This window comes from Ambystoma mexicanum, chromosome 1q (assembly GCF_040938575.1).
Source record: "Ambystoma mexicanum isolate Mex_15411 chromosome 1q, UKY_AmexF1_1, whole genome shotgun sequence".
NCBI classification, from domain to species: Eukaryota; Metazoa; Chordata; class Amphibia; order Caudata; family Ambystomatidae; genus Ambystoma; species Ambystoma mexicanum.
In genome coordinates this window covers 498978168-499003619 of record NC_090922.1, presented here as the reverse complement: position 1 = coordinate 499003619, position 25452 = coordinate 498978168, and the positions used below count along the sequence as shown (strand labels likewise).

Sequence of the window (25452 nt, the reverse complement as noted above, 5' to 3'; positions counted from 1 at the left end):
CCCACTTCTGGCCTTTCTGATCATTACCGGCAGGGGGCCAAATTAGGGCAACTGCACCAGTGTCACAAACTCACAAATGAAGAATGCGGTGCTGCATTGCATTCTTTTGGCTATTCTGCTCCACTGGTGCTAAACTGCCCTGTGCATAAGGCAATATTGTGGATGATGGGAATGAATTGTACTGGGTGACATGTTGAACTGCTTCATTTTCATTTTTTCTAAAAATATGAATGCGTCATTGATGCCGGCTCACATCCACCACACATTAAAAAGAAAGCCACATACCAAGATGAACGTCTGAACCACTGATATATACCATCACCATGTTTAATAATGGCCTGGTCGAATTAGTGGCACCTGACAAGAGTATAATAACACAGAATGGCCATTTAGTGCTATTATTGTTTGTATATATTTGCTTGCATAATAACGTGAACGGTAGGGTAGCCACCTAACTTGCAGGCATGGAGCCCTACTGCCGTCCCCCTTCAGACTGCGCCCTCTCTCTAAGCAGACCAAGACAATAAATAGGAGGTTTCTGGCTGATTGAACCCTTTATATACCTCCCTCGCAGTGTCGGTAGAACGGACCATGATAAAAACCACCTCTTAAAACTAAATTCGTCACACACACACGCTGTTGCCATAACTGGGCCACCCTGTAAAGCAATTCCTTTTTGGACCTGTGACAGACATGGCACATCCCGAATTGGCACAGAGGGCGCTCAACTCACTGAGCTATTTTACCAGCCGAAGCCCCTTAAGCACAGAAACTCGTGCCAAATAATATTGTTGTTCCTGTGCACCGCATTGGATGGAACAATGAGCGAAGCAAATCACAATCCATGCATGTATTGTAACGCAGCACATAAACCCCTCTCATTCCAGTTCCTGGCAATAACCCCCCTGGCGTAATCCATATGACTAAATGGTCTTAAAACGAGTGCGGCTTGGTGTCCATCCACATAGTGCTGTGCTGGCGTGCTCCCCACCCCCACTTAGGCACCCACACCAGCTGGGGAAAACAAGTGTGAATAAATCACACCAAGACATAGTAACGCCTATGGGGAACAAGCTCTACATGCCTCTCTGCCCCGCACGTGTAATTCTACCAAAGAAGGGATCTTTAACACTGAATGAAAAATGGGAGCAGGCGCAAAGCCATCCGAATGAAACATTGTAACTTAAAGTGTCCCGGCCATCACTACAGTGATTGTAATAACAAACCCCATGCACAATTGAATTCGAAAGAAACTACGGTTATGGAGGCCATTTCCCATATGACCTTAATCGAGGTGACGGATATTAATGCGTTAATATTAATTAATTTGCAATGCTAGACTGCAGTCCCACAACATTATTTGTTTCCTTTTGCTAGAGAGCTTAATTAAAAACGCCCGTCTTGTGCATGGCCACTAGTAGCCAGTATGGCGATCGGCCTGAAATAAGTAAATAAATAAATAAATAAATAAATAAATAAATAAGTACAATTAGATTCCAAGTTTATTCCTGCAATGGCTGCTGCAGCATGGAGAAAATGCACAGCTGAGCTTAACTACCAACAGATAATTGTCAAGCTACATATGTGGGGGGGAGAGGGGCTAAACCCACAGGTGCACTTTTTATAAAACATTTTCAGAAAACTGAAAAGCCGTGCGTCCCGGAGGCCAAATGCGACATGCCTGATGATAGGTAGCTCGAACCCTGCATGTGGTTTCTGATAGACTGATGCTCTACACGTTGAGCTATTGATGTCCCATGTGCAACTAGCCATCAACTTTACAGTAACATAAATAATCAAATGCAACACGCGGCTGCGCCAGCCATGCCCAACTGCCCATGTACGGCCAATTCACAACATGGCTTTAAATTAACGTGGCTAACGTGCTAGCCTAATTAATTCCCCCGGAAAGCAGATGTCACCAGTTATCCAAATAACACCCGTGCCCCCGTCACCATCACCCAGGGCGTAACTAATGTTTAACCCTTCGTCGCACCTGCCTGCCGAGCCACCTTTTGAGCAGGGCAGGCCCATCGGCAAGCCCAGAAAACATTTGCGCACACCCAGCTGCCGTATCATCCCGCTGCTAGGACTATGCTAAGAGCAGCAGCCACACGTCATCATGTAATTTCACTGGCTGGAGACTCAGATGAACAGCCAATGAAAACTGTACAATCTGTGTTACTATGCAGAATGTATCAAATTCTGCATATTATCAACAGAATGTTGGTTTCCATTGGCTGTTTGTTTACTCCCAGGCCCAGCAGCCAGCCATGGCCTGCAACTGCAAGCAGAGCCGCAGAGCAGACTCGGAATGATTTATGATCTTGGAACTTTGGAAACTGAACAAACAAAGTAATTTCACGTGCCCCAGCCATGTTCCGGTCCCCAAAAAAGAGTGCCGGTGTTGTGCACCGGCAACCACCCCCACAAATTAAGCACTGCTGCTGTGTAAGGTTGTCTGCCATTCAGGACTGCTACATGTTTAAGTAATTGTTCGAGTATCGTACAAGTGGCTGAATCATTCTCCTTTTCAGGTGACCATTTTGGTATGTTCTAGACAATCGTACTGTAGCCCTACTGAAACAAAACTTCTTTCTCTCTCCAAGGAAGAGAGGCCTCCATAATGGAGGATCTAGCTGGAATCTCTGCTAATAGAATTGGTAACACCTGTTCAAACAATGTTCAATTAATGCAAAGAAATCTTTAGCAACAGCTTATTGTGGTGCCAAGTATTATGACTGGATGCTGCCGCAGCGTGCTACAATAAGAGCATCAATGGAGGTGTGACTTGCAGAAATCGCTGTTCTTGCTACTGTATCATCAGACAATTCATTCACTACAGGTTTTCTTTTTTTATGGTGGACAGATACATATTGTCGCTACTACAACTTCAGAAACAAAGCACATATTGTAACACAATTTATGGGCATGTACGTGTCCAATGTTTGATGTTAGGCAGGTACTATAAGATGGCTACCACCGTTTGCTATCGTCCATTTTCTACATTAGCAATCAGTGTTTGCTGCCATGTGCAACCATCAGAGAATCAGCAGACAGGCTTCCCAAGGCTCCACTTGGCTCACATGATGAGTCTCTGCGCGTCAGCTACTTTATCGTGAAGCCGGGGCACGCATGACAGTGAGGTCCATGCTTCTTTCTAGTTACTTTTCAATACTGCTTTCTACGCACAGCTATGCAAGGCGAATTCCATCACCGTATTCACTTTGCAGGAGGTGATTGGGGAGGGCCAGCTGTGCAAATCATGGAAGGCGCCCCTACCAGTATGGACTGTACACTCTAGTGGTAGATGCTAGCAGTAACCGATGATCAGCTACTTTCAGCATCCCTCACAGTTTCATGCTGCACAGGTAGGTCGTGGAGTACGGCACACTTCCACGATTATAATGATACTCCTGGTTGCTCCGCTTCACGCGCGCCACATTTTTACAACCAGCAACTTCCTCGAGAGAGGCACGTGATTTCACATTTTAAATGGTCATTTTATGCAACCACACACCACGACTCCAGATAGATTGTGATTTTATTAATCAGCTTAATTAATAGATTTAGTATAGTTGCTTGCCCACAATGTGCACCTGGCTCCTGTGACCACCCCAACCAGTATCCTGAGCAAAAGGCAGTCACGACGTTGAAATTCCATTGGCAAACAAGATCTCAGCAAGCCCTGTGTTGATACAGACATCAAGCCTTTTCCACCAGAGTACCCACCATCCTGAACAATCTAAGACAGTAAACAATGTGTGAAAACGTATCTTTGGTGCTTAGCAATTTTTTTGCTGATTGTCACAATCGCATTAGCAGCAGTGGCATCTATGCCCACTCTGATCACGTCATTGAATGAAATGCTACCTTGTGGGTAGTGTAAAGGGTTAGCGGCGCACTTAGTGCCCACTTGCATCTATTCCCACTTGCAGTAGGTGGCTTCTAAAGGACAGCAGGTGTATGGTGGTATTGACAAGAACACTTTTTGTCCAAAGTGTGGATTTAGCAGATTTAAAAACGAATGTTAATGTTAAAGGTATTTGTACCGCGCACCGTCACCAACGGCATTGGTCACCAGGCGCTCAGGCGGATCTGCAAACAAGAAGGCGAGGTGGGTTAGTCGGGTGAAGAGGGAATAGGAAAGTGAGAAAAGTGGTGTGCTGTTGGCAGCTTCAGTTCGGATTTCACCCTGAACTGAACTTTGATGTGAATATTGGATCGATGCGAGAACTTGTGTGCTGTTGGTGTGATTTATGTGTTGTTTGTTGTTGAGGTGTGGTGAAGTGCGTGCCGTTTGCTGAGCGAGAAGATGGTTGTGTTGATTTTCGTGTGAGGTATGCAGAGATTTGAGCATTGGGTTAGTGGGTTATATGTCCAAATGTTTTGGATGTGGCACGTGAATATCTTCACATTTATATCGAAATGCGGCACTGTCCTGTCTAGATGTGACCCCGGCTAATATTCACTAATGATTAACGAAATCAAGTAATAGGCTAATGTTCCCAATATTACTTCTACTCTGCCTTTTTGAAACAGAAGTGCCTTGAGAGTCTGTATCCACCGTAACCAAGAGAATGATAGTTTCATGACATTGCCGTTTTATAGCCATGCTCTGGGATATGATATATGATATGAGATGATACGTTATAAAATGTGCTTAATACCCAGAGGTTTCTAAGCGCGTACCCAGGGATTGAACCTGTGTTGCTCCGTCTCATCTTGCTTCCAAGGGGAGCACGCTTCCCCTGAATTTGGACCTGTTGTAGCCTATTAGATTCTGTGCCCCAAAATAAAAACACTATCTTTTCCTAAGTCTGAAGTGGGCTTCCAGAATCAAGTAGCAGTGCAGCACAATTACGCAATGAAAACTGGTATTAAGGCCATGCTCTTGCAACGGTGCAGGAACCAAGCATCCCTCCACACACTCCTCTGCATAGTTGTTCATAACAATTCTGCCCAACTCACTGCCAATATCTCCATGTAAATGTCATGAATGATTGTGCCTTTTATGTGCAGCTCTAAATCAGATCATCCTGGTGATAATGTGCTACCAATTGAACGGCATAACACACAACCATTCTTTGGACAGCACAAGTCTGAAGCAGATAGGACTTCAGGAAAACCACACAAATGATAGTGCCATCTTAGCATTATTACTTCAGCCTGGAAATCACCGTGAATCACTATACATTTATTTCCCAGATCTCTCCATATTGTCGAAAATATCTGATGTTGAGTGTAAATCAGATTAGTGGTTAAACCACTCACTGGCACCTTTTACCATCTCAGGTGAGCATTGCTTATGACCTCCCTGTAATCCCAGGCAAGCTTTTGTTTGGTGCAGAAACCTCAGGAACCTTGAAGCTGATAGTAGAAGGTCTCCCTAAACTATTAGCACTTTCAGAAGACGTCCTACAGGTATTGCAGGATGTCTCTGGAATTGTACATGAGCTAGGAAAAACAGATGTGTCTCTGAGGTGCTTTGCCACATGGAACTGAGAGTAAGAACATTGTTCTGGAAATGGTCAAACTCCCAGTTCCCTGAGGTATTCATAACAACGTTTTGAAATAAAGAGAACCTGAGATGCAAGAAAGCCTACTTCTGGGGGGTACTAGAGAGCAACGCAAAAGATGTCCACCTAGCTGTATACCTCTGACCCATCCCTGCAGGAATCTGACAAATTATCAGTTTCAGAGTGGAGGCCACAGATTTCACACGGGGGCTACAAGAGATGATCCCAGGGGAAGAGATTGCACTAAAATATAGGAGGACATTGGTCGTTCAGTGGTCGCAGTACGCAACTGTCTACACGGTCTCAGGAGCAGAGGGAGAGGAGGGAAGGGGAAGTCCTCTCCCCCATCGCCGGAGCTATGAAGGCCCAATGAAACAAAGAAGAGAAGAGGCATGCCAGGCTAGACAGAGGGAGACCTGACAGAGCGGAAGGAGCGGAACCCAGAGCAGCGGCAAGAAACTGTCGGGCAAGCTTGTTGAGTCTGATGCAGAAGTGAAGTGACAGGCATTACCCAAAAAGTGGGGGATAACTAGATGCCAGGAGCCGCCCCTTGGGTCACACAGGGGGCCTAGTGACAATGACAGAGCAGAGGGCACCATCCTACACCTGGAACAGCGAGCCACGGGTGGAGGAGAAAAGTGATCTCAGAAGCAGCCTCAGGGAAGAAGCACTAGTGGGGGAAGTGTGCCCTGATCTCTCTTCATCAGGTCACATACCACAGATATCAACAGAAGTAATGGCAGTGGAAGGGAGAGGAACAGGGAGTCAGATCCGATTCGCCACATCCCAACCCAATGCTCTCACCTAATGCCCCCGGACAGCATACGCTTCACTACTAGCAAATACCTACCCAAAGGTTCTACTCACACTCCATTGCATAATGGCTACCGTAAACTGCCCTCCCTTCACCATGCAATAGCAGGACGCACACATCAACTAGAGACAAACCTAGCCCAGGCCTCAGTGAATCACATCTTCACAGACTGCGATCCAAAACGCACACTTCTCCAGCCTGAGCTACCACCAGAATTCCCAGCTTCCAATCTAGCACCAAGCCACCAGCCCCACATACTTCCACCACATCCAAGATACAACCAGCTACACACACAGGTACCCCTGACAACAATCATGCAGCAGACTCGCTTAAACACACCCTCTTTAATGCCAGATCGCTTGATGTTAATGTAGTGGAAATCCATGACCTCATCTTGGAAGATAAACTCTACATATTAGATGTTACAGAATCATGGCTCCGCAAGGCCTCAGGAACACCTCTATCCCTAGCCATACCCACTAACTACACGATCTATAGAGCAGATTATCTAGGTGCAGTAGGAGGGGGAGTGGCCCTCATAACTAAAACTGAACTACCATTCAGGACTTGTCCCTTGCCCACCTCCCCAGAGTATGAAACACGATTTCTCAAGCTAACCAAAAACTCACAGACCACGGTTAATGTATTCCTGATGTGCAGCCAACTGAATGGGCCTATCCACCCAGAGCTGGACATCCCACTTCTGGTCACCCCTTGAAACCTGCAACCAAATGCATCATCTTGGGATATATCAACCTAGGATATAACGATGCTTCTGACACCCAGGCAACGGCCTTAACCAATGCCATGAGTGACATGTGCTTCACCCAATCTGTCACCACCCCGACCCATTCCAAAGAACGTATCTGAACTGAATACTCTCCATTAATGATGTCAAAATCTCAGCCATTGAACTAACTACCGCCCCATCCTGGATCCTGGACTCCCTAGCATATGCCCAAGTTCAGAAAGTCCTAGAAATCAATCACCTGCTAGGCATAAGACAACCAGTTTTCTTCCCTAAACACAGCACAGAAATCACACTATTAGACTCAAAAATACGGATGGATATCATCAGGGACTCCAGCAACATAGCCATCCTCCTACTGCTCGATCTCTCAGCTGCCTTTGACCTGGTTGATCATAACATCCTTTTCCAGCACCACATCCGGCACTTCCGATTCTACCGTGAAGCCACAGACTGGATGAAGTACTTTCTCAGTGGTAGGACCACTTCAGGGGCCATAGGGGACTTGGCGGCCAACCTCATCCCAGCCACACTAGGTGTACCTCAAGGGTTCTGACTCTCGCCCACTCTGTATAACACCTATACAAACCCACTCTTTGACACACTGGATGCTAGTGACATAATTTATAACAGCTTTGTGTACGGCACTCAAATTCTCATCCTGCTCTCCGGCTATTATGTTACTGATACTACCAAAATGAATGAAGTTTATAGCACCATCCAAAAATCGATGGCCACCCACAACCTCTGCCTAAATTGTGGGAAAACTGAGCTCCTCATCATTGGTCCACTGCACTGCATAAAACACCTCAACTGCACTTTCTCCTCCTTCTACATTGACGTCACACCCATCCCTGTTTCCAAGCATATAAAGAAACTAGGAGTCTATCTGGAAGATGATCTCTCCATGAACAGACAAATCAATGCCCTATCATCATGCACATCCTATAAATCTAAACTCATTGCTCTGAGTAGACAATTCCTCTCACCATCTAATTGCATCACTCTCACTAAAGCACTGATACTTTCTAAATTAGACTAATGCAAAGTGCTACTCATGGGAACATCAAAAACAAATCTATTGAAACTCCAACTCCTCCAAAATAAAGTGTTACGTGCCACCCTCAGCCACAAAAGATCCAACCACATCTCGGCCACTAAATGCAAAGCACACTGGCTCCATATCAAAGCCTGGGTGGACTTCAACATGCTAACATCACTCATCATTGTGTGAACAGAGATGCACCAGTATCTAAACGATTGTATCACCCAATCTGTCCCCAAATGACTTCTCAGGTCCAGCTACAGTATGTCATTGGTCAGCCCCCGCTTTAAGAGAACAAGAGCAGACAGTGCTAGCTTCCGCGTCATAGCACCCACACTTTGGAATGCACTACCAGTGCACATTCGCAACAAACATTCTTTCCCTGTGTTCAAAAAATTAGCCAAAACTTGGCTGTTTGATAAGTATGATTAACAAAGTGGCTTATACATTGTACTGAATTGTTATCTCTGAACAGTTACCCATATTTACCCCACTCTACTGTAATATGCTACTAGCAATGTGCTAACACCATGATACCCCAGGTTTTGGGCGTTGTCATGAATGCTAAACAAACATGAATAAAGTAAACAACATTAAGTACATGCTCATATTTCCAGCTAAATTGAGGGTGATACTAGGAGACCGATCCTGGGTTTTCCAAGATCCAGGAAAAGTCTGGGGCTGGATGGACAGTAGAGGCGTTCAAGTAAGAAGAGTCACAAACCCAGGGAGATATCCATCAAGCAGGGGTGGTAACACGGGAACGTATGGATAACTCACAAGAGGATTACACATATTTGGTGAACTCTGAAGGGACGATAGACAAGACCAAATTATTGCAATTATCATGGAGTGGGAGAAGAGACCTGGCCTCGCAACAGGGGGGTGGGGCTACCTATGTTACCTGAGGATGAGAGGGAACACAGCAAGGAGAGAGGTTTCAAGAGGAAAGGGTGCCCTGACATGGGGAAGGAGCTGGGAAGGTGACAGGTCGGTTTATCTGGAATTCTTTTAGGGATGGGGAGGATTTGTAGAGAAATAATTTCAGAGGGTTGTACAAGGTAAAAGGGATGAGTCAGGGCATAGTATAGGCAGAGGGTTCATAACAGTTGAGCTAAAATGGGTTGAAGTGTAGTTCACATGAGTTGGGCTTGGGTTCACAGATACTTTGCAGTTGGGGGAGAATTAAGGGGAGGGGATGGGGCAAGATGGTTGAAGTGTTTGAGTGTTAACTGGGGGAAGTTTGGGATGGCAATGTAATCAGGGTAAGAGGAGACAGCAGGGGAGGCATCAGACAAAGAAGAGACACTTTACCAGAAGAGAGACACATACACAGAATTGGGTGAGGGGGTGATTAATTGCATATCGTGGAATATAAATGGGCTAAATGACAAGATTAAGAGAAGTGTGGCATTTCAATAGATAAAAAGACACAAACCAGAGTTAATGTTGCTCCAGGAGACACACCCTTTGGAGGGCACCATATAAATGTGTGGCACATGCAGGGCTTTTGAGGGGATCAAGAGGCGTGGCTATTCTGATAAAAAGGTAATTGAATCTCAATGTTACTAGAGTGAAGAGGGATTTTAGGGGCAGATTGGTTGGGATTACGGGAACAATGGGACGGGAAACATATAGTTTCATTAGTGTGTATTTACTGCCCATGTTGGAAGAACTCACAAAGATGATACTTGCAGCCCTGAAAAGCCCTCTCATTATTGGAGGGGACGTTAACTCAGTGATGGACCCAAAGGTTGACAGGTGGAGGGCAGGAGGCATCCAGTGGATACGGACATCCCAGTTAGGGGGCTCCGAGGGCAGCAATGGGTTTGGTGGACGCATGGAGGGAATTGAACCCGAGTGAAGGGAGTATTAAATCTTTTCAGCAGCACACTTCTCATTTTCAAGGATAGATTACTTGCTGTGCCCACGAACTGAGAGATTTAGGGTGGGGAATGCAAGGCTTCTATCTAGAGGAGTCTTGGATCATACACCCACGATGCTGTTGATAGCAACGGATAAACACGGGGGAAGGTAGATAACCGTGATTCGATAGCGTCAAGGTAGATAATGTGGGAAGCATATAAGGCAGTAATGAGAGAGAAAGCAAAGGCACTGATCACTGCAAAACAGAAAGAACGGGAAAGACAATGCAAGGAAGAGCAGGCCAGGAAGCTAGAAGGAAGATGGCGGGAGACATAAACATATATACTAAGGCACTTTAAAAAGCACTGAGGTATTAAAAATTAAGGAATTAGAGAGAGCACAGGCTAGTGGCATAAGAGAGCGTGGATGTATGAATGGGGACAAAACTGGAAAACTGTTGGCATGGCTGGAGGACAGGAAGGAACAAGACAAAGTGATCAATGAAATGCAGATGGGGGATGCGGGAGAAGGGGTGATGGATGCTCAAGGAATAGCAAAAGCCTTTGCAGCATTCTACAAACTGTTATACAATTCTAATTTAAGAGGGAGAGAGGATAACTTGATGAATTATTTGGAGGACCTTCCCATTAAACAATTGTCAGAAGTTCAACGGGACCCATTGAATGGGTTGTAGCAATTGAGGAACTAGAGGAGGCAATGGGACAACTTGCTAGGGGTACGACAGCAGCGTTTAATGGACTCCCGCTGGAACTATGGATATGACTAAAAGAGGAATCCCTCATCGCATTGAGAGACATGTTAATGGTGAGTAGGGAAAACATTTTCTCCCACCGAACTTGAGAGAGGCTGTCTTTAACCAAAACCTCGGAAACTGCGAACTCATTGTGGGTCCTATAGGCCCATATCACCTCTAAACATAGAAACAAAGATCTTGGCCAAAGGACTGGAGAATAGACTCCAATCTATAATTTCTGATGTAGTTAATGAGGATCAGTGTGGATTCATGCCAAATAGATCAACAAGGCTGAACTTAAGGAGACTCATCTCATGATACCCAGGGCAATAATTTCAAAAACCACAGTGGACATCCCGTCCCTGGATGCATATAAAGCATTTGATTTGATTTAATGGAATTATATATTTGTCTTATTGTCCAAAATGAGATTTGGGGAGGGCTTCACAAGTTGAGTGAAGCTACTGTATAACAATCCCAGAGCGAGGATAAAAGTGAATGGATGCCTCGCGTAGGGGTTTCTCCTAGATAGGGGGACTAGGCAGAGGTGCCTTTTGTTTGCTATAGTGATAAAGCTGCTTGCAAATGAATCCATAGTGATCCGGGGCTAAGGGGTATGGTAGTGTAGGGGAGAATGAGGCTAGGATTTTGCTCTACATTGACGTTATTCCAATATACCTGATGCAACCAGAGAACTTGATAATGGGCATATTGGAAGAATTTGGAAGCTATTTGCATCTCAGAATAAACTAGAAGTCCACCATTGAATGGAGGGATGTAGTGAGGAGGCCTCATCTTCGGATGGCAACAGTGGAGGTGGGATTCAGGTACTTGGGGGTTTTATTCAAAAGGAGAAGTCTCTATATGAAGACGTAAATTTACTCCCAGCAATAGAGCGTTTTAAAGTAGATATCCAACATTGGCACGATATCCCTTCTAGGAAAGGCGCAAATTTACAAAATGGTAACACTTCCCCGGATGCTGTATATTACATAGAATACACCAATGGCGGTCTCCACAGGTTTCTTTGATAAATTGGATAATCTGCTACTTGGCTTCCTGAGGCGGAATAAAATGCCCAGAGTAAGATTAGACACCCTGTACAACTCAAAGTGGGAGGGCGACATAGGTCTGCCAAACCTGAGGTTGTATTACTGTGTATCACAATTGGTGGTTGCAAACACGTGGAAATACTGTAGGGGCACGGATAATATGGCAAACAGGGAACTGCAGGTTGGAGGAATAAAGGGGTGGGAATCATTGTTACAGAGGCAACTGGAACAACCAGGACTCCTACCAATCATGCAACTAGTAGGGCAGACATGGAACCAAGCACAGAAACACCAAGGGTGGAAAGGAAGGATGATGCAATGGTCACCAATCTGGGATAATGTACTAATTAAAGGGATCCAGCATCTTGACTTGGTGGGGGAATGGAAGACTAAGGGTATAATAACTGTGGGTGTAGTCCTCAAAGGGGCAGACATGAAGACTTTCCAGGAGCTCAAGGAGGAATGGGGATTGCATAGTAAGGATCACTACAGATACCTGCAGTTGAGACATGCCGTGAGACCACACATGAGGGGCAGGGGGCTCATTCCACAGGCTTCTCCACTAGCCTGTTATTCGACTAGACAGATACAGTGAAACAACAATGGGCAAAGTATGTGGGGGAAATAGACATGGAATACTGGAGGGACACCCTACAATAGCCCAAGAAAGTGCAACCTCAGCCACAATGAAGATAATACAGTTCACATATCTGCATAGGATTGACTATTCTAGGAATAGACTGGCACAAGTGGGTAGGGAGAGAACAATTGATGTCCCAAATGCCTAAAATGCCAACGGTACGTTCTTCCATATGTTGTGGGGATGCGTCAAAATACAGAGGTATTGGCACAAGATAAAAGGGGAATTGGACATGGTAGTGGCAGGCACGATAAAGATGTAACCCAGAGGGGCACTATGAGGGATTTGGTCAGATGGGGAGCCCTCGAGATATCAGAGGAGATTCCTGGACATTGTTTTTGTATTGGCAAAGAGGGGGATAGCTCCGAAGGGGATGAGTCGGGATGCGCTGAGTGTGGGAAATATGTGATCAGGGATGGGCTCTGTTAAAAGATGGGACCAGTTGGTTTACAAGAATAGAGGATGTGAGACGAAATAAGAAAAAACCTCTGGAGGATGGGATTGAAGGGAGCCGACATCCCAACATACAAAACACTGTACTGGCTGGTTAAGATGAGTCGGGAAGTGTACTAGGGGAGGGGGAAGAATATACATAGAGAATGCAGACTTATATTTAAAAAAATGAAAGCCTACTTCTAGTGTGCGATCAACGATACTGCTAATTTTAGGATGCAACAAAAATTGGGTGCCCTTACATCTCACAAAAGTCCACTCGCCCACTCAAAATGCCTCTGCAACAAATTGATGTCCTTCTCCCAGGACGTTATTTCTATCCAGAAGCAAACCCACACACAGTGACCAGTTTTTCCCAACTGAAACTACCAACAGCAAAATCAGTTGTGCACTCTCCTGCTCTTCCCATTAACAAACCCAACCCTTCCTCTTGTTTTTTCAGATCTGCCTGAGCGCCTATAGAACATGCAGATAGCACCTGTACACGGTATACATCCAATTAACATAACATTACACTTCAACCATTTACAGTCATAGCCCTAATCATTGACCTGCATGATGTAGTCCCCTTTTCCGTATGTGGCCTTTTCAATTTCTTTAAGGTGGATTGTACTTAATAAAGATTATCAGTTGTTTCAAAATCTTGTTGTGTCCTACTGATCTAAACGGTTTTAAGCAGGCATACTCCCCACTTATCAAAAAACCTGTCAATGTCCCCCTCCTCATAGGAGAGTGTTAAAAATAATAATAATCAAACACCCCATCATCAACTCTGTATTTAAAAAAATAAGTAATGGCTGTCTACCTTACCATATGCAGCCTCACTTTGAATCTCTAAAATCATTGAAGAAATTGTCAAGATCCAATTCTTAGTCCATCGTGAGCACACTAATTACATGAGGGACGGATGACCCAGCTGCTACATGATTTACAAACATCTGGGAAGAGTTTCTATAAGGCTGATTCTCTGAAATGTTTCAGCTCCATCTTTCATCAATGATCGAGAGGTCAACCATGATACCCTGTAGAACCAGCTCTCTTCGATCTGTGGGAGAGCAGGTGCAGCCTGACACTGACCCAGACTTCCCTACCACATCTCACCCACCATAACCTTAAAAAGTTAAATACCATCTGAATGATGCCAATGAGACACAACTGCTCATCAAGACATCAGTAACCTCATTCTGATGAAAAAATGCTGGTTCCATGTAATAATGTTGCCATGAAAAAGTCGTCAGGTTCTGGTGACTTTTTCCGGGCTACCGAAATTCTTTCCCCAAATATTCTAGGAGGGGTATAATTATATTTATTACCTCCAGTCCAAGAATATTTAGGGAAAGTGTTTGATAGCCTGGAGGATGCATCATTAATTTAAACCAATCTACCTGATTACTTTTTTTAATGACAACATTATTACCTGATACCAGAATGCCTTGGCCATGTTGAACAATTGATGCAATAGAATTGGCGGTGCCTCAACAACAGCTGAAAGATGCCCAACCATTTAGTGCCACCTCATAACCCCCAACACAAACTTGAACTGGCCCCCATTTAAATGCCCACCATCCACAATAGTTAGAAACATAGAACAAATGTATAACAACAAGCACTCAGTTATACCAACAATCATCAATGTTATAAAAAATACACTCAATTGCTTTCAACATCTATATGAGTTCCTACCACTCTTAACTGTGCCCCAACATATTACACTAACATGGGCAGTAGTCCTCTCTCATATCTACTAATGCAGTATATCCCCAGAGATCCATTTTTAAACTTTAGAGAGGCCCCTGAGCCTACATTACGAGTTTGGTGGTAAATATGTGGTAATTCTGCTGAATTATTGCCAAAATTGTTTTCTGTTATTGCCACTTGGCCCTGTGGGTTTACCACAGGTAAACAAGTGGCAGTAGGGTGGTGTAATTTCCAATTGTTGGTGTCTATAGGACTCCATGGGGATTGTTGGCAGATTTACAGCTGGCGGTATTACCGTGCAGTAAATCCACCGATTTTCAGAGGTAAAGTGGAGGATTTACCTCCAGGGCCAAGCTGGAGGTGATTCCACCACTTTTTCTCCAAAGATCAGAATATTCATCATTCGGTAAACCTGCCAGTGGTGAATCCACCAAAACCTATAATTTGGTGGTGTGTGAAAAATTGTGATCATTTTGTTACTACCAAAAAAAGAATGGAGGTAACGGAATTACCACCACTGTTATCCCGCACCACCAAACTTGTAATGAGGACAAAAGTTTAAAGTTCATAACATCTTTGGACTTAAGCATTCAAACCGGTGTCCAGTTAAAGTACTGAATACAAAAGGATCGAATGCCAAAGGGTCGACTCAATTTGACCTAAAACAAAAGGGTTGAATTTTTGTTTTTTTTAAGTACATATTTTTTGGGGTTTCTGTTTTGGAAAAAAAAGAGGGTTTTACCACAAAAGAAATTTGAAAAAGAAGAAAAAAAATGGACCCTTTGGTTTTCGGTCCTTTTGATTCGACCCTTTGGTCATTCGATCCTATGCATTTGAAACTTTGACCTAGAGCCATTAAAACTATATCCCAAAAGCACTTATGATGCTTCCAGGGCTACTAGTCAAAAAGAGGATGTTGCTTCCTTGATCCCCAAAGACTTTCATCATTGTACACCTGCCCTTCCCAACACAAATAACCCAGTACCAGCTGATCATCACCCAATATCAGCTTCACAAAGACAGGTGTCCTTCTACCCATAGAGATATAAACATGTTGGAGAAAGTAAACCTCATGTGCAAGTCTCAACTACCTGAAACTCCTTACCTATTACCTTCTGACTCAAAGTTGACTTTATCAAATTATGCAAAAATGTCCATTAAGTGGTTTACATAAACCGTGTCTAGTCATGTCACTTCTATATGGAACCACCTATTTAGACCCTCCTACCACAGAAACATTGCTACAAAATGCTCAGAAACCATCATGTGACAGCATGCTTGCTTTACCGAAAACATTAATATGGATGGTTGTGGTCATCAGGCTGGATTCACGTTTATTGGCTGCCAGGGTTGGCTGAAAGAACGTAAAAGAAGGAGTCATGGCCTCTGAAGCAGTAGCTTAATATGCAACATTGGTCATTTCTGTTCCAGTTAATGTAGAATAGGATGATTTTGCAGGTGTCCAGAGGATGTGAGGACATCTGGGAGACTCTAGCCAGATCAGGGTGACTTGGCCTCTTTGACACTCTCCAAAAGAATTTCAGTTAACGATTAAAAAATAACATGTAACTATATTCATTAACCCATTTGGATTCCAATGGTTAAGTTGGTATCAAAATGGACAGTAAAAACGTTCAGTGGGCCTTCAGCGAAGGCATTTCTTACCGATCGGAATAAGCACATACTTCTCCAGGTCTATGAGTGTGTTGCATCGGCTGGTGTTACACTGGTGAACCTGTATAAAGATTGTCAGACCATTGAAGGGAAAAGCCTTGTCCAACTTCCCTGGGCCCCCCATGCCGCAGCCTTTGATGACAGCGCTGAAATGTTCATGAGCTGGAAAAAGGAACCAGAGAGTGTGGTTACAGATTACATATCTTGTGAGGAGAAATCATAGATCCAAAAATATGTATCAGGAGCAGGTGTTGTGGCAGTACACAATCTGATAACTCCTCGCCACTGCTAATGTTTTGAGTGGAACAGCATCAACCTCTTCCCAATAAAAATCTGATGTTCAAGGTGCCTATTTTGTAACCAAGTGGAGTTCAATAAAAGTGTAAGCTCCACTGATGAACTGTCCCATGGGAAAATGTGGAGATGACCTGCCATGCTTCGGCTATTGGGTGATATTGCTGAGGCATCGCTATATGTCCGACACCAAGTCTCACAATCGGCTTTGCCCCAAAGGTGCAAGGTTGGGAATCCTGTATCAAATGATCTTTCTGTTACTCGTAGGTCAGTCAATTTCTGGTAATCTCCCTTACATCAACTGTCTCACTGCTGTTCCTATGTGAGAGAACTTACATTACATCCAAGTATGACACACTTGATTATGGTGAGATCTCTATCACCCCATGGTCAAAGACCAAACCATAGTAATCTGGGATTCTCCTGGATCTTTGCATCAGATCAATAGAACAACACAAATCAATCGACCTATCACTGAATTATCATGCGATGCTACAAAATCACAACCACACGCCCCTTTGCTTGATCTAATTGACTCCAAAATAGGAGATATAAGTACAATAGAAAAGTTACAATGGCAAGTATTCAAAGTCCAGGTGTGCTCGGCCTACAAATTAACCACAAAAAACAGCATATGCTGCGTGCATTTCCTTTAAGACCATCTGTTCTGTCTCCAATCAATTTAGAATGTACTATATTAGTGTGGAAATGTTAATGCCCCAACAAGATCAAAAGACAAAACATTTTATCAGAATGCATACATGAAAAAGTACACGTTTTATTTTTTCTAATTCAATCTTAAAAAGGCATCAGAATTGTCTTTTTATTCTTTTATTCTGTATTCTTTGTTGAATGGTTTCTGAAGATTTGAATAAATCAACCTCTTATTTTTTTACTTTTTCAATACATTTTCTTTTTTGATCTTGTTAGCACAGTAGCATTTCTACCATCAAATAGCAAAATCAGTAGACTACACAATTACAGGCTTTCTATTAATTGCAGAAACCACAACTTTCCATTGAACTCTTCTGTAGTCCGCATGGACTGATTTCACTTCTCTAAGTCATCATCAACACATTTGCTGTCCATTGTGTGCCTGTGCCGCATCCTACTACCACCATCCCAAAACTCACATTCCCCATTTGTGCTTGCTTTGCTTGTTCAACCACATACTTGTCTGGACGCCTGCCACGGCCTCAACGCAGACATCTTGATTGAGGCATGACACCATCACTGCCTTTTCTGCAGAGCAGCCGTGGTCGCCCTTGTCAATACAACTGTAGCACTCCAACAACGGTGACGATTCTGTGTGATTCTGTCCTTCTGCAATGATTGAAAAATAATAGAACAGGTTAATCATTTGCACTTGAAGCCTTGTCACCCAATGCGAAGTACACAGAATCCAAATGACAGCCTTCTTCATCTCAAGAAACTCTGAATGACTTACACACTAGCCTTCTGCCTCTAAAAGGAGAAATGGCCTGAACGTGACCATGAAATGAGTAAACTCCACTTTGACCCTAGTGGTCATGCCATCAGAAGGATGCATCACACCTATCTCTGGCCACGTCCCACGTCCCACAGGAGATATATACACAGAAAGACATCAGTAGGCCAGATATAAGATGGCCAAGCCATCTCCATTGTTGTAATTGCATATCATCTTCTCAGATAAGCATGGAGTCCATAAGCTGGGAACTTGATATGCACGTGCTTGTGATGTACATTTTGTTTGTAAGCTGAGCTTGCATTGTTACTGTCTGTGGTCATTCTTTCAAGTTTGGGCTAATGACATCCTGCTGGAAATAAATAACTTCCTGCCAGCCTTTCTGATTGATTTGAAAATGAGGGCTCTTGTGTATTTACAATCTTGCTAGCACTTCATTTAGTTCTCCCCTGCATGTGTTAATGGTGGAGTTAATGGTGAGGCAGAGTTAATGGTGAGCCAGATAAACCATATGTTGGACTTCTTCCAGAAATAAATGCAGAGGATGCTTGTCTTTTGATCGTTTCTGCCTTACATTGGTCTGAATGAATGAACATTTAGACATTTTAAAGAAAAGGTATGTCTGGAATTTAGCTGTAGGTATCAATATTGAGTGTGCTTGGAATAAGTGCACAATTATACTGAGCACATTTTTAAAAGGCAACCCTTTATGATCAAACTTGTTTTACTGAAAAGCATTAGTATAATAAAATAGATATTGCATGATAATGTACAATAATTAAAATTGCTTACAACACTTCGGTGATTTATTTCACAATGTTCTAAGCAATGTCTACATGTGTGTGCATTCTAAAATCCTTCAGATGGATTAAGAGGCCATCATTAGGTGATGAAACCTGCCTGGGTTGACCATCCTAGCTGATAACCGCTCACCACCCAAGTTAATGAAGTCTGTACAGCAACATTACCAACCAAGACAGCCTGCTGATGTATCCTTTATCATTATTAGCACCCTGTATGATTTTAGCAAACAGATGTATGTGACAAGTTCAGATCTGTTTACCATAATATATATATAAACTATAAAACAAGATGGCTGCAATAAAAATAGCGGAAGGAGCTTGAAAAAGCTTCTATAATTTTTCTATAGCGTCCAGTGTTCTCAAGGGAAAGCACAGTCGTGATATGAGGGAGAGCTGAGGCAGCAGGTAAGTGCATTTTAATGAATGTTTATAATTTGTGATGCAGAGTGAGTGGGAGCGAGGTGCTAAGGGAATCTAAGAAATCTGCCATTAGACAGCTAGGAAAGCTGCTTGCACTGGTGTATGAAGATTGTGCTCCGAGTTTACTGATCAGCTGCCTCTTTGTTGACCAATACATTAATTGGGAAATAAGTTGGTGTTTCATTCTTAGAAAAATCTAAACTCGCCCACGTATGTTGGGCACAGTTTCCCATCCTTAACACCTATCAGTCAGGTTTCAGACAGAGTTTCGGTACCAAGACCTCTTTGTTGGAACTGAAGTCCAGACTCTTAGGAAGCATGGACAAAGGGATGTCCTCCCTTCTAGTTTCATTGGCTCTGTCCGCAGTCTTTAACTTGGTCGACCATTCCATCATGGTGGAGGTTGCTAACTTCTCCCCTATTGCAGCTTCCTGGATCAAGTCCTTCATGGCTAACAGACAGAGCAGAGTCTGCCTTGGGGAAGCCAAAGCCTCTCCTGTGTAAGGGCTTTTTGGGGTGCCACAGGGAGCCAGCACGTCTGCCTGTCTTTATAACATCTACACAGCCTCTTTCTTTAATATGCTGGAGCAGGAAGGGATTTCTTTTTCTAATTATGCCAATGACACCCAGTGTATCGTCCCACTATCTGGAGAGCATTCGCAGGATGAACAAGAGCTCAACAGGATTTTCACACTGATCGAAAACTGGATGATGCATAATAACCTGGCTTTAAACAAAAGCAAAAAATAACTGATGATAGTTGGTAATTCCAAGCACTTGGCTAAACTGGACCCTGCCCACAAATCATTCATATTGGGATTAGTTTAAATTTTTCCCCAATCAAAACTAAAACTTCTGGGTGCGGTTTTCAGACCAGACGCTCATTACGATGGCCCACGTGAGCAATACTGTATCTGCATCCATCTATTACGTGAAACTGCTTGCCCACTTGAGACCTTTTATTTCGCAAGCCAATGCTGAATCTATAGCCAGAGCCATCATTGGGGCAAAGATCAACTACTGCAGTAACCTTCTGGTCAGTCTTTGCAAAGTTGATTCCAACAGACTCCAATTGGTCCAGAACTGATCAGTAAGAGTCGCTGCTGGTTTAGCTCGCTGTGACCACGTCTCCGAGGCCAGGCATGATTTATACTGGCTACCAGGCTGCCAGTAGAGGCCCGAGCCATTAATGATCATTTTCAAATGTAGACTTGGAATAATGCCCACCTATCTCCAAGACCCTATCATAGAGAAGGTCATAGAGAAGGTCAGCAGCAGATCATTAAGATCTAGCAAACCAGAGCATGCTGGTGATTCCGCGATGTAAACTAAAGAAAGTTGAGAACAGGGCCTTCTTCACTCACTCACTACTGCAGACCCTCAGACAGCATTCCTCCCTGACGGTCTTCAAAAAAGTTGTTAAGCCGTGGTTATTCTACTGACTGCCCGACTACACATCAATCCGTGGATTTCTTTTACCCGCTGGGATTTCGTCCCTTCTTATTTCACGTACTGTCTGTCTTGTTAACACCCTCACGCCTCAGGGTCCATGGCTGCGCGATACAAATTAAGGAAAGTAAAGTACAAGTAAATAAACCCCCTTCCCAATCATATCATCTTTACCCAATGGTGTCAGTTATAGAAATGCCACTGTTAGTATTAATAGGCATTATTTAGCAAAAGTGAGAGGTCTGGCATGTCTGGTTGTGAAATTACTTGTGGGATAGCTTTCTACATTTACTTGTGACAAGTCCTAATCAGGAGGGATACTTCAGTGATCGGCGGCCATCACTGACAAATGTATGTCCACCATATCAGCAGCTGCTCCCATATATCTATTTTGACGGAACAAAATTGCCACCCAAAGCTTAGGAATACTGACCCCATGCCCTGACGACCACTGCCATGATGTTAGGGTTTTGGGGGTGAGGCAAGGTGGTACTGCTGCCACTGGCCTGTTCAATTTTAGATCTTAGAGAAACTTGCACCTTTCTTGTCCATGCTGCGTCATTCAGTATGTGAGGGAAATTTACCCTGCTGGTGCCTGGGATTTAAGTGTTATTTTGTGCCATAATCTTACAGGGCTCCTTCCCTTTCTGCATCAGTTGTGCTCAATTAAATAATCAAATATAAATACCTGGCAACGCCTCCAGTTTCTTATGTAAATAAGCATCTCTGGTTGTCTCAGGTGATTATAAAGGGATGGGTAGCTTTCGTCAATTAATCGGCATGTAATAATGTGGGGTGGAATGTTGACTTTCTGCTTCACCCTGATGACAGCATCTCTGGTTGCCGCTCACCATCCAGTGTGCGGTAACGCGGTGGCCAACCACCAAGAGTTGAGGTGGTCTAGACACGAGGCTTTAAGAGTGTTGGGTTGCTGGGTCGTTGAATGCCTGGCCAGCGAGCATAGGAGACATTTCTCGACTTAATGATGGCACTTTAGATAGGGTGTGGGTAGAGTGCATCATAGCTCAGGTGCAGCCAGCATGTGAATTACTGGATTTTCAGAGGTACTTGACTGTGCAGTAATCACCTAATGTCCCTAGGGGCATGTCTCTGTCAGTTAGTATATACTTTAGGTTTATAATATCAGATGTTCTTGGCATAAGGGCATTATTGGGGTTAAGTCAAAAAGACAAAAACATGCACAATAGAGGGTATTGATGAACTCTGAATATCATTAGATGAGATTTTCCTGATCTGCACGTTATCGTTTGCTTGATCGGATTGGGCACACAAACCAAAGCAGCATCTGCTGGCTAAACCTATCAGGTTGCCTAGAACTGAAACCACTTGCATGGCCACTGTTATGTTCTAATTGTAGGCAATAATGAGGTATACAGAAATGCTCGGGTGTGCTAGGACAATATATTTTAGTTCAACTCCAGAAATAACCAGCAACCTGGAGTCCCGCCGGGAACTCTGCTCTTACAGAGAAATTCTGGCTGAGTTGGGTGCTGGCTCCCCTCCGACATCCGCTGTCCAGAGGCATAGAGAGGGTAGGACCCGAGTGGGCAATGCCCAGCCAAAATCTGAAAATGCCCACTCAGCTGCAGATGGGGCATTACACACAATAACTACATTGCCAACTCAAAGTGCAATTCAAAGGAAATGTGAGAGCTCAAATAAAGGCTCTCTCACCTACCAGGAAAAAGTGTTTGTCTCGAGTTGGATATTCAAAGTCGGGTGTGACCCAGCTGACACTATTTGCCAAAACGAATGAAAATTACTGGAATGGGCAGCAATGGGCACCTTTTCCCACTGTTCTAAGACTAATTATATTTTTCTTTCACTTCTTACTCTAATATGCGACACTACAAATAGAATCCATTCCTGGGGACGTCAGAGCTTCCCTCAATTTCTAGTTTAGCAGCTATCTACCAATCATTAAACAAAACTTTTATTTAAAGTTACCAATAGATTTACATTTTTTATGAATTTTTTTAAATGTTTTTCTCAATAACCTTTAATGTTTTCATCAATATTTCGGGAGTTAAATCTAAATTTAGACATATGAGAACCTCTAAATTTGCCTAAGAAAGCATGCATTTTAAAGAGAGGTCGTGTTTTACCCTTTCCCACCATATGTCTGCATGAACGTACATTGAGAGGACCAAGGACAGGTAACACTAAAGGGCTATGATCACTTTTGTGGACATATAGGGGCTCATTATGAGTAGGGCTGTAATGCAGCGGTAATTCTGCACACACCTTGACGGAAACTGTAATTCCATCCAGAGGACCTACTGCCAAATATGCCTACCTGACGGACAATTCCTCCGCCATCCGGTGGAATTACCATTACCAGCATGCATTCAGCACTAATTCTGTTGGTGGAATTAGCGCAGACGAAATAGCTTCATAGACAGAACGGGAAGCACAGCAGCAGCCATTTTAAAACCTCAATCCAATATCAATCTACAACTTCCTGTAGTCATTAACATCAACACAATACTGGAAATATGCCCCAGGACAGAGTCAAAGCCAAGGTGCCATAACACAGGCTCTGAAAGCCCAAGTTCAGTGAGCGGGAACTGGAGGCACTTACTGATGAAATGGTGGCACATGCAGATGCACTGTATGGCAGCCGCCACAGGAAAGCCTCAGGCCAGCGCACCTCAGCGCACTTCAATGATCTGTGCATCCATCACCCAGAAAGTCACTTCCTGTTGCGGTATACGTGTTCCTGTGCCCAGGGGGACAAAAAAGCCACATGGGTGCAGTCCAGATCAGCAATGATATTTGGAATGTGGGCAACTGCATACAACTGTGCCTTCATGGCATTCTCCTGTGCCGAGGTGGTGGGCTGAGAGATATACTGGGACACATGGCACAGGAGGACTTCCAGCACCTGTACAAGCACCTTTGAAAATGTGGGCTGTTCAATGCCATGCAGCATGGCCACGGAGTGCGGGAAGGGGCCTGTTCACAGGTATGGCAAAACAGACACTACCTTCAGCAGCAGGGGTACACCTGTTTTGATGTTTCTCATGCTCTCTAGGTCTTCTTGGATTAAGCTGTGCAGCTCATCTATGGATTCCCTGCTAAGCCGGTACAGGATGACCAACTGGTTGTCAGTGATGATCCATGGTGAGGGCCTGAGCCAGGGTATGGGCACTCATCTTTCAAGGCGTCTCCTTCTCATCCTCCTCTTTTTGACCTGTGCCCTCTGCTGGTTTTCCTGCCTGTGTAGGTCAATATCCAGCGTGAGTAGCTGCATGTCCCAGGTTGCAATGGCTAGTGGCAGCATGGTGATTGCAAGTGTATTTGGTGAAGGTGTGTCCCTTATATAACCCTCTTTAGTGGATTGGGTGCATCTGTGTCTTAATTTGTGGCACCTGTAACTGTGCCGTGAACTGCGCTGTCTTTTTGTTGGTATTACCATATTACCACACTATTTTGGTGGTATTAGCGCCATATCCCAAATTGTGATATGATGGTAATACAGCTTTTATTCTAACGACAGTAATATCGTCAACGATAGTTCTGTCAAATGTGTCACAGTTGGGAGAATTACCGTCAGCAGTATTACTGCCGACTCATAATTTGCTGGAACGGCAATTGTGGTAATTCCGTTACCGTCATTTTTACTGTATAAAACCCAACTCGTAATGACCCCCATACACCTTTATATCATCGTCTATGTGCTACATTAAGCCAGAGACAATAAAATAGTATATAAATGATGCTCCTCTCTAAACGTTGAATATGGCTTTCATGCCCCTGTGTGGGGGGTGGACATGGCCGGTAACAGCCGCCAGCCTGAGCCATGGTAAACCAGAGAAAAGCGAGGGCCTCAGCTCAGGCTGCGGCCTGTTACCGGTCATTTCCGCTCCCACCCTGCCAGGACGTCAAAGCCATTTGAAACCCAGGGCTGGTCTGGGGTGCAAATGGCTTTCTTTATTCCCCTCACGAGATTTGTGCTGCTTGTACAGCCAATCGCGCATGGTTAAAAAACAAAATGAATAAAAGATGGCCACGCCCTCAGGGAAAAGGGACTAAGTTACTGAGTTTCCCTTTACAATTTGAGTCTCTCATATGATGTTCTTTAGCTTAGAAATAAAACCTTGATGGTTGATCCCGTCCATTGTGATGGGATGCAGACTAGAAAGACTCTGAGGTAGGGAATTATCCTTCGAAACCTCTATTGTTGTATCTAAATGCATCTGCATTCTATCTGATAGTTTATTAATCTCCAAATCAAGAGGTTTTAATTTGTCTGAAAGAAAGCCTTGTAATCACGCCTAAATGAAGGTATCTGTAACAGGGAATAATTTGGCAACTTGCTTCAATCGTTCATGTCCAGTAACCTCAACAGTGCACATCTATTAGTTAATAATATATTAGTCAAAGCAGCATATTGACCCCAGAGACCTTTCCTCAATTGTCCCATTGGGTTAGAACAAAGTGCAAGCCTCTTAGACAGGGGGTCATTCATATCATGATAGAAACTATGGGTTCTCTCTGGAGGATAAAATAATTGAAATGTAACAATAGGGATACCCTGTTTCCATTTTTGAATAATGTACTTGAATACTTTGTGTTATTTACAAGAGTTTTGTTCTAAATTTGACATTATATGGTACTCGTTCAAATTGCTGGGGCCAGTGCCCATTCTTGGGGGTGTACATGCCTGTGGGATAGAGCCAAAATAGATTGAAGTTCTATGATATTATTATTAATAAAGAGATTGGATTTGTTAATCAGTGATTCTGTTGTTTC

At 43.7% G+C, this 25452-nt stretch overlaps 1 protein-coding gene across 4 annotated transcripts in view; it reads right to left on the bottom strand.

Annotated features, from left to right (window-relative positions):
• Positions 1–25452, bottom strand: part of LOC138529547 (ly6/PLAUR domain-containing protein 3-like) — a 407116-nt gene that overhangs the window by 30817 nt on the left and 350847 nt on the right. For all 4 annotated transcript variants that reach the window (XM_069640840.1, XM_069640842.1, XM_069640843.1 and 1 more), the window contains 2 exons: positions 17731–17880; positions 16255–16425 (listed from right to left, as the gene is read on the bottom strand). In XM_069640840.1, coding sequence (XP_069496941.1) covers positions 16255–16425; positions 17731–17880 — 321 coding nt within the window. The remainder of the gene's footprint in view (positions 1–16254; positions 16426–17730; positions 17881–25452) is intronic.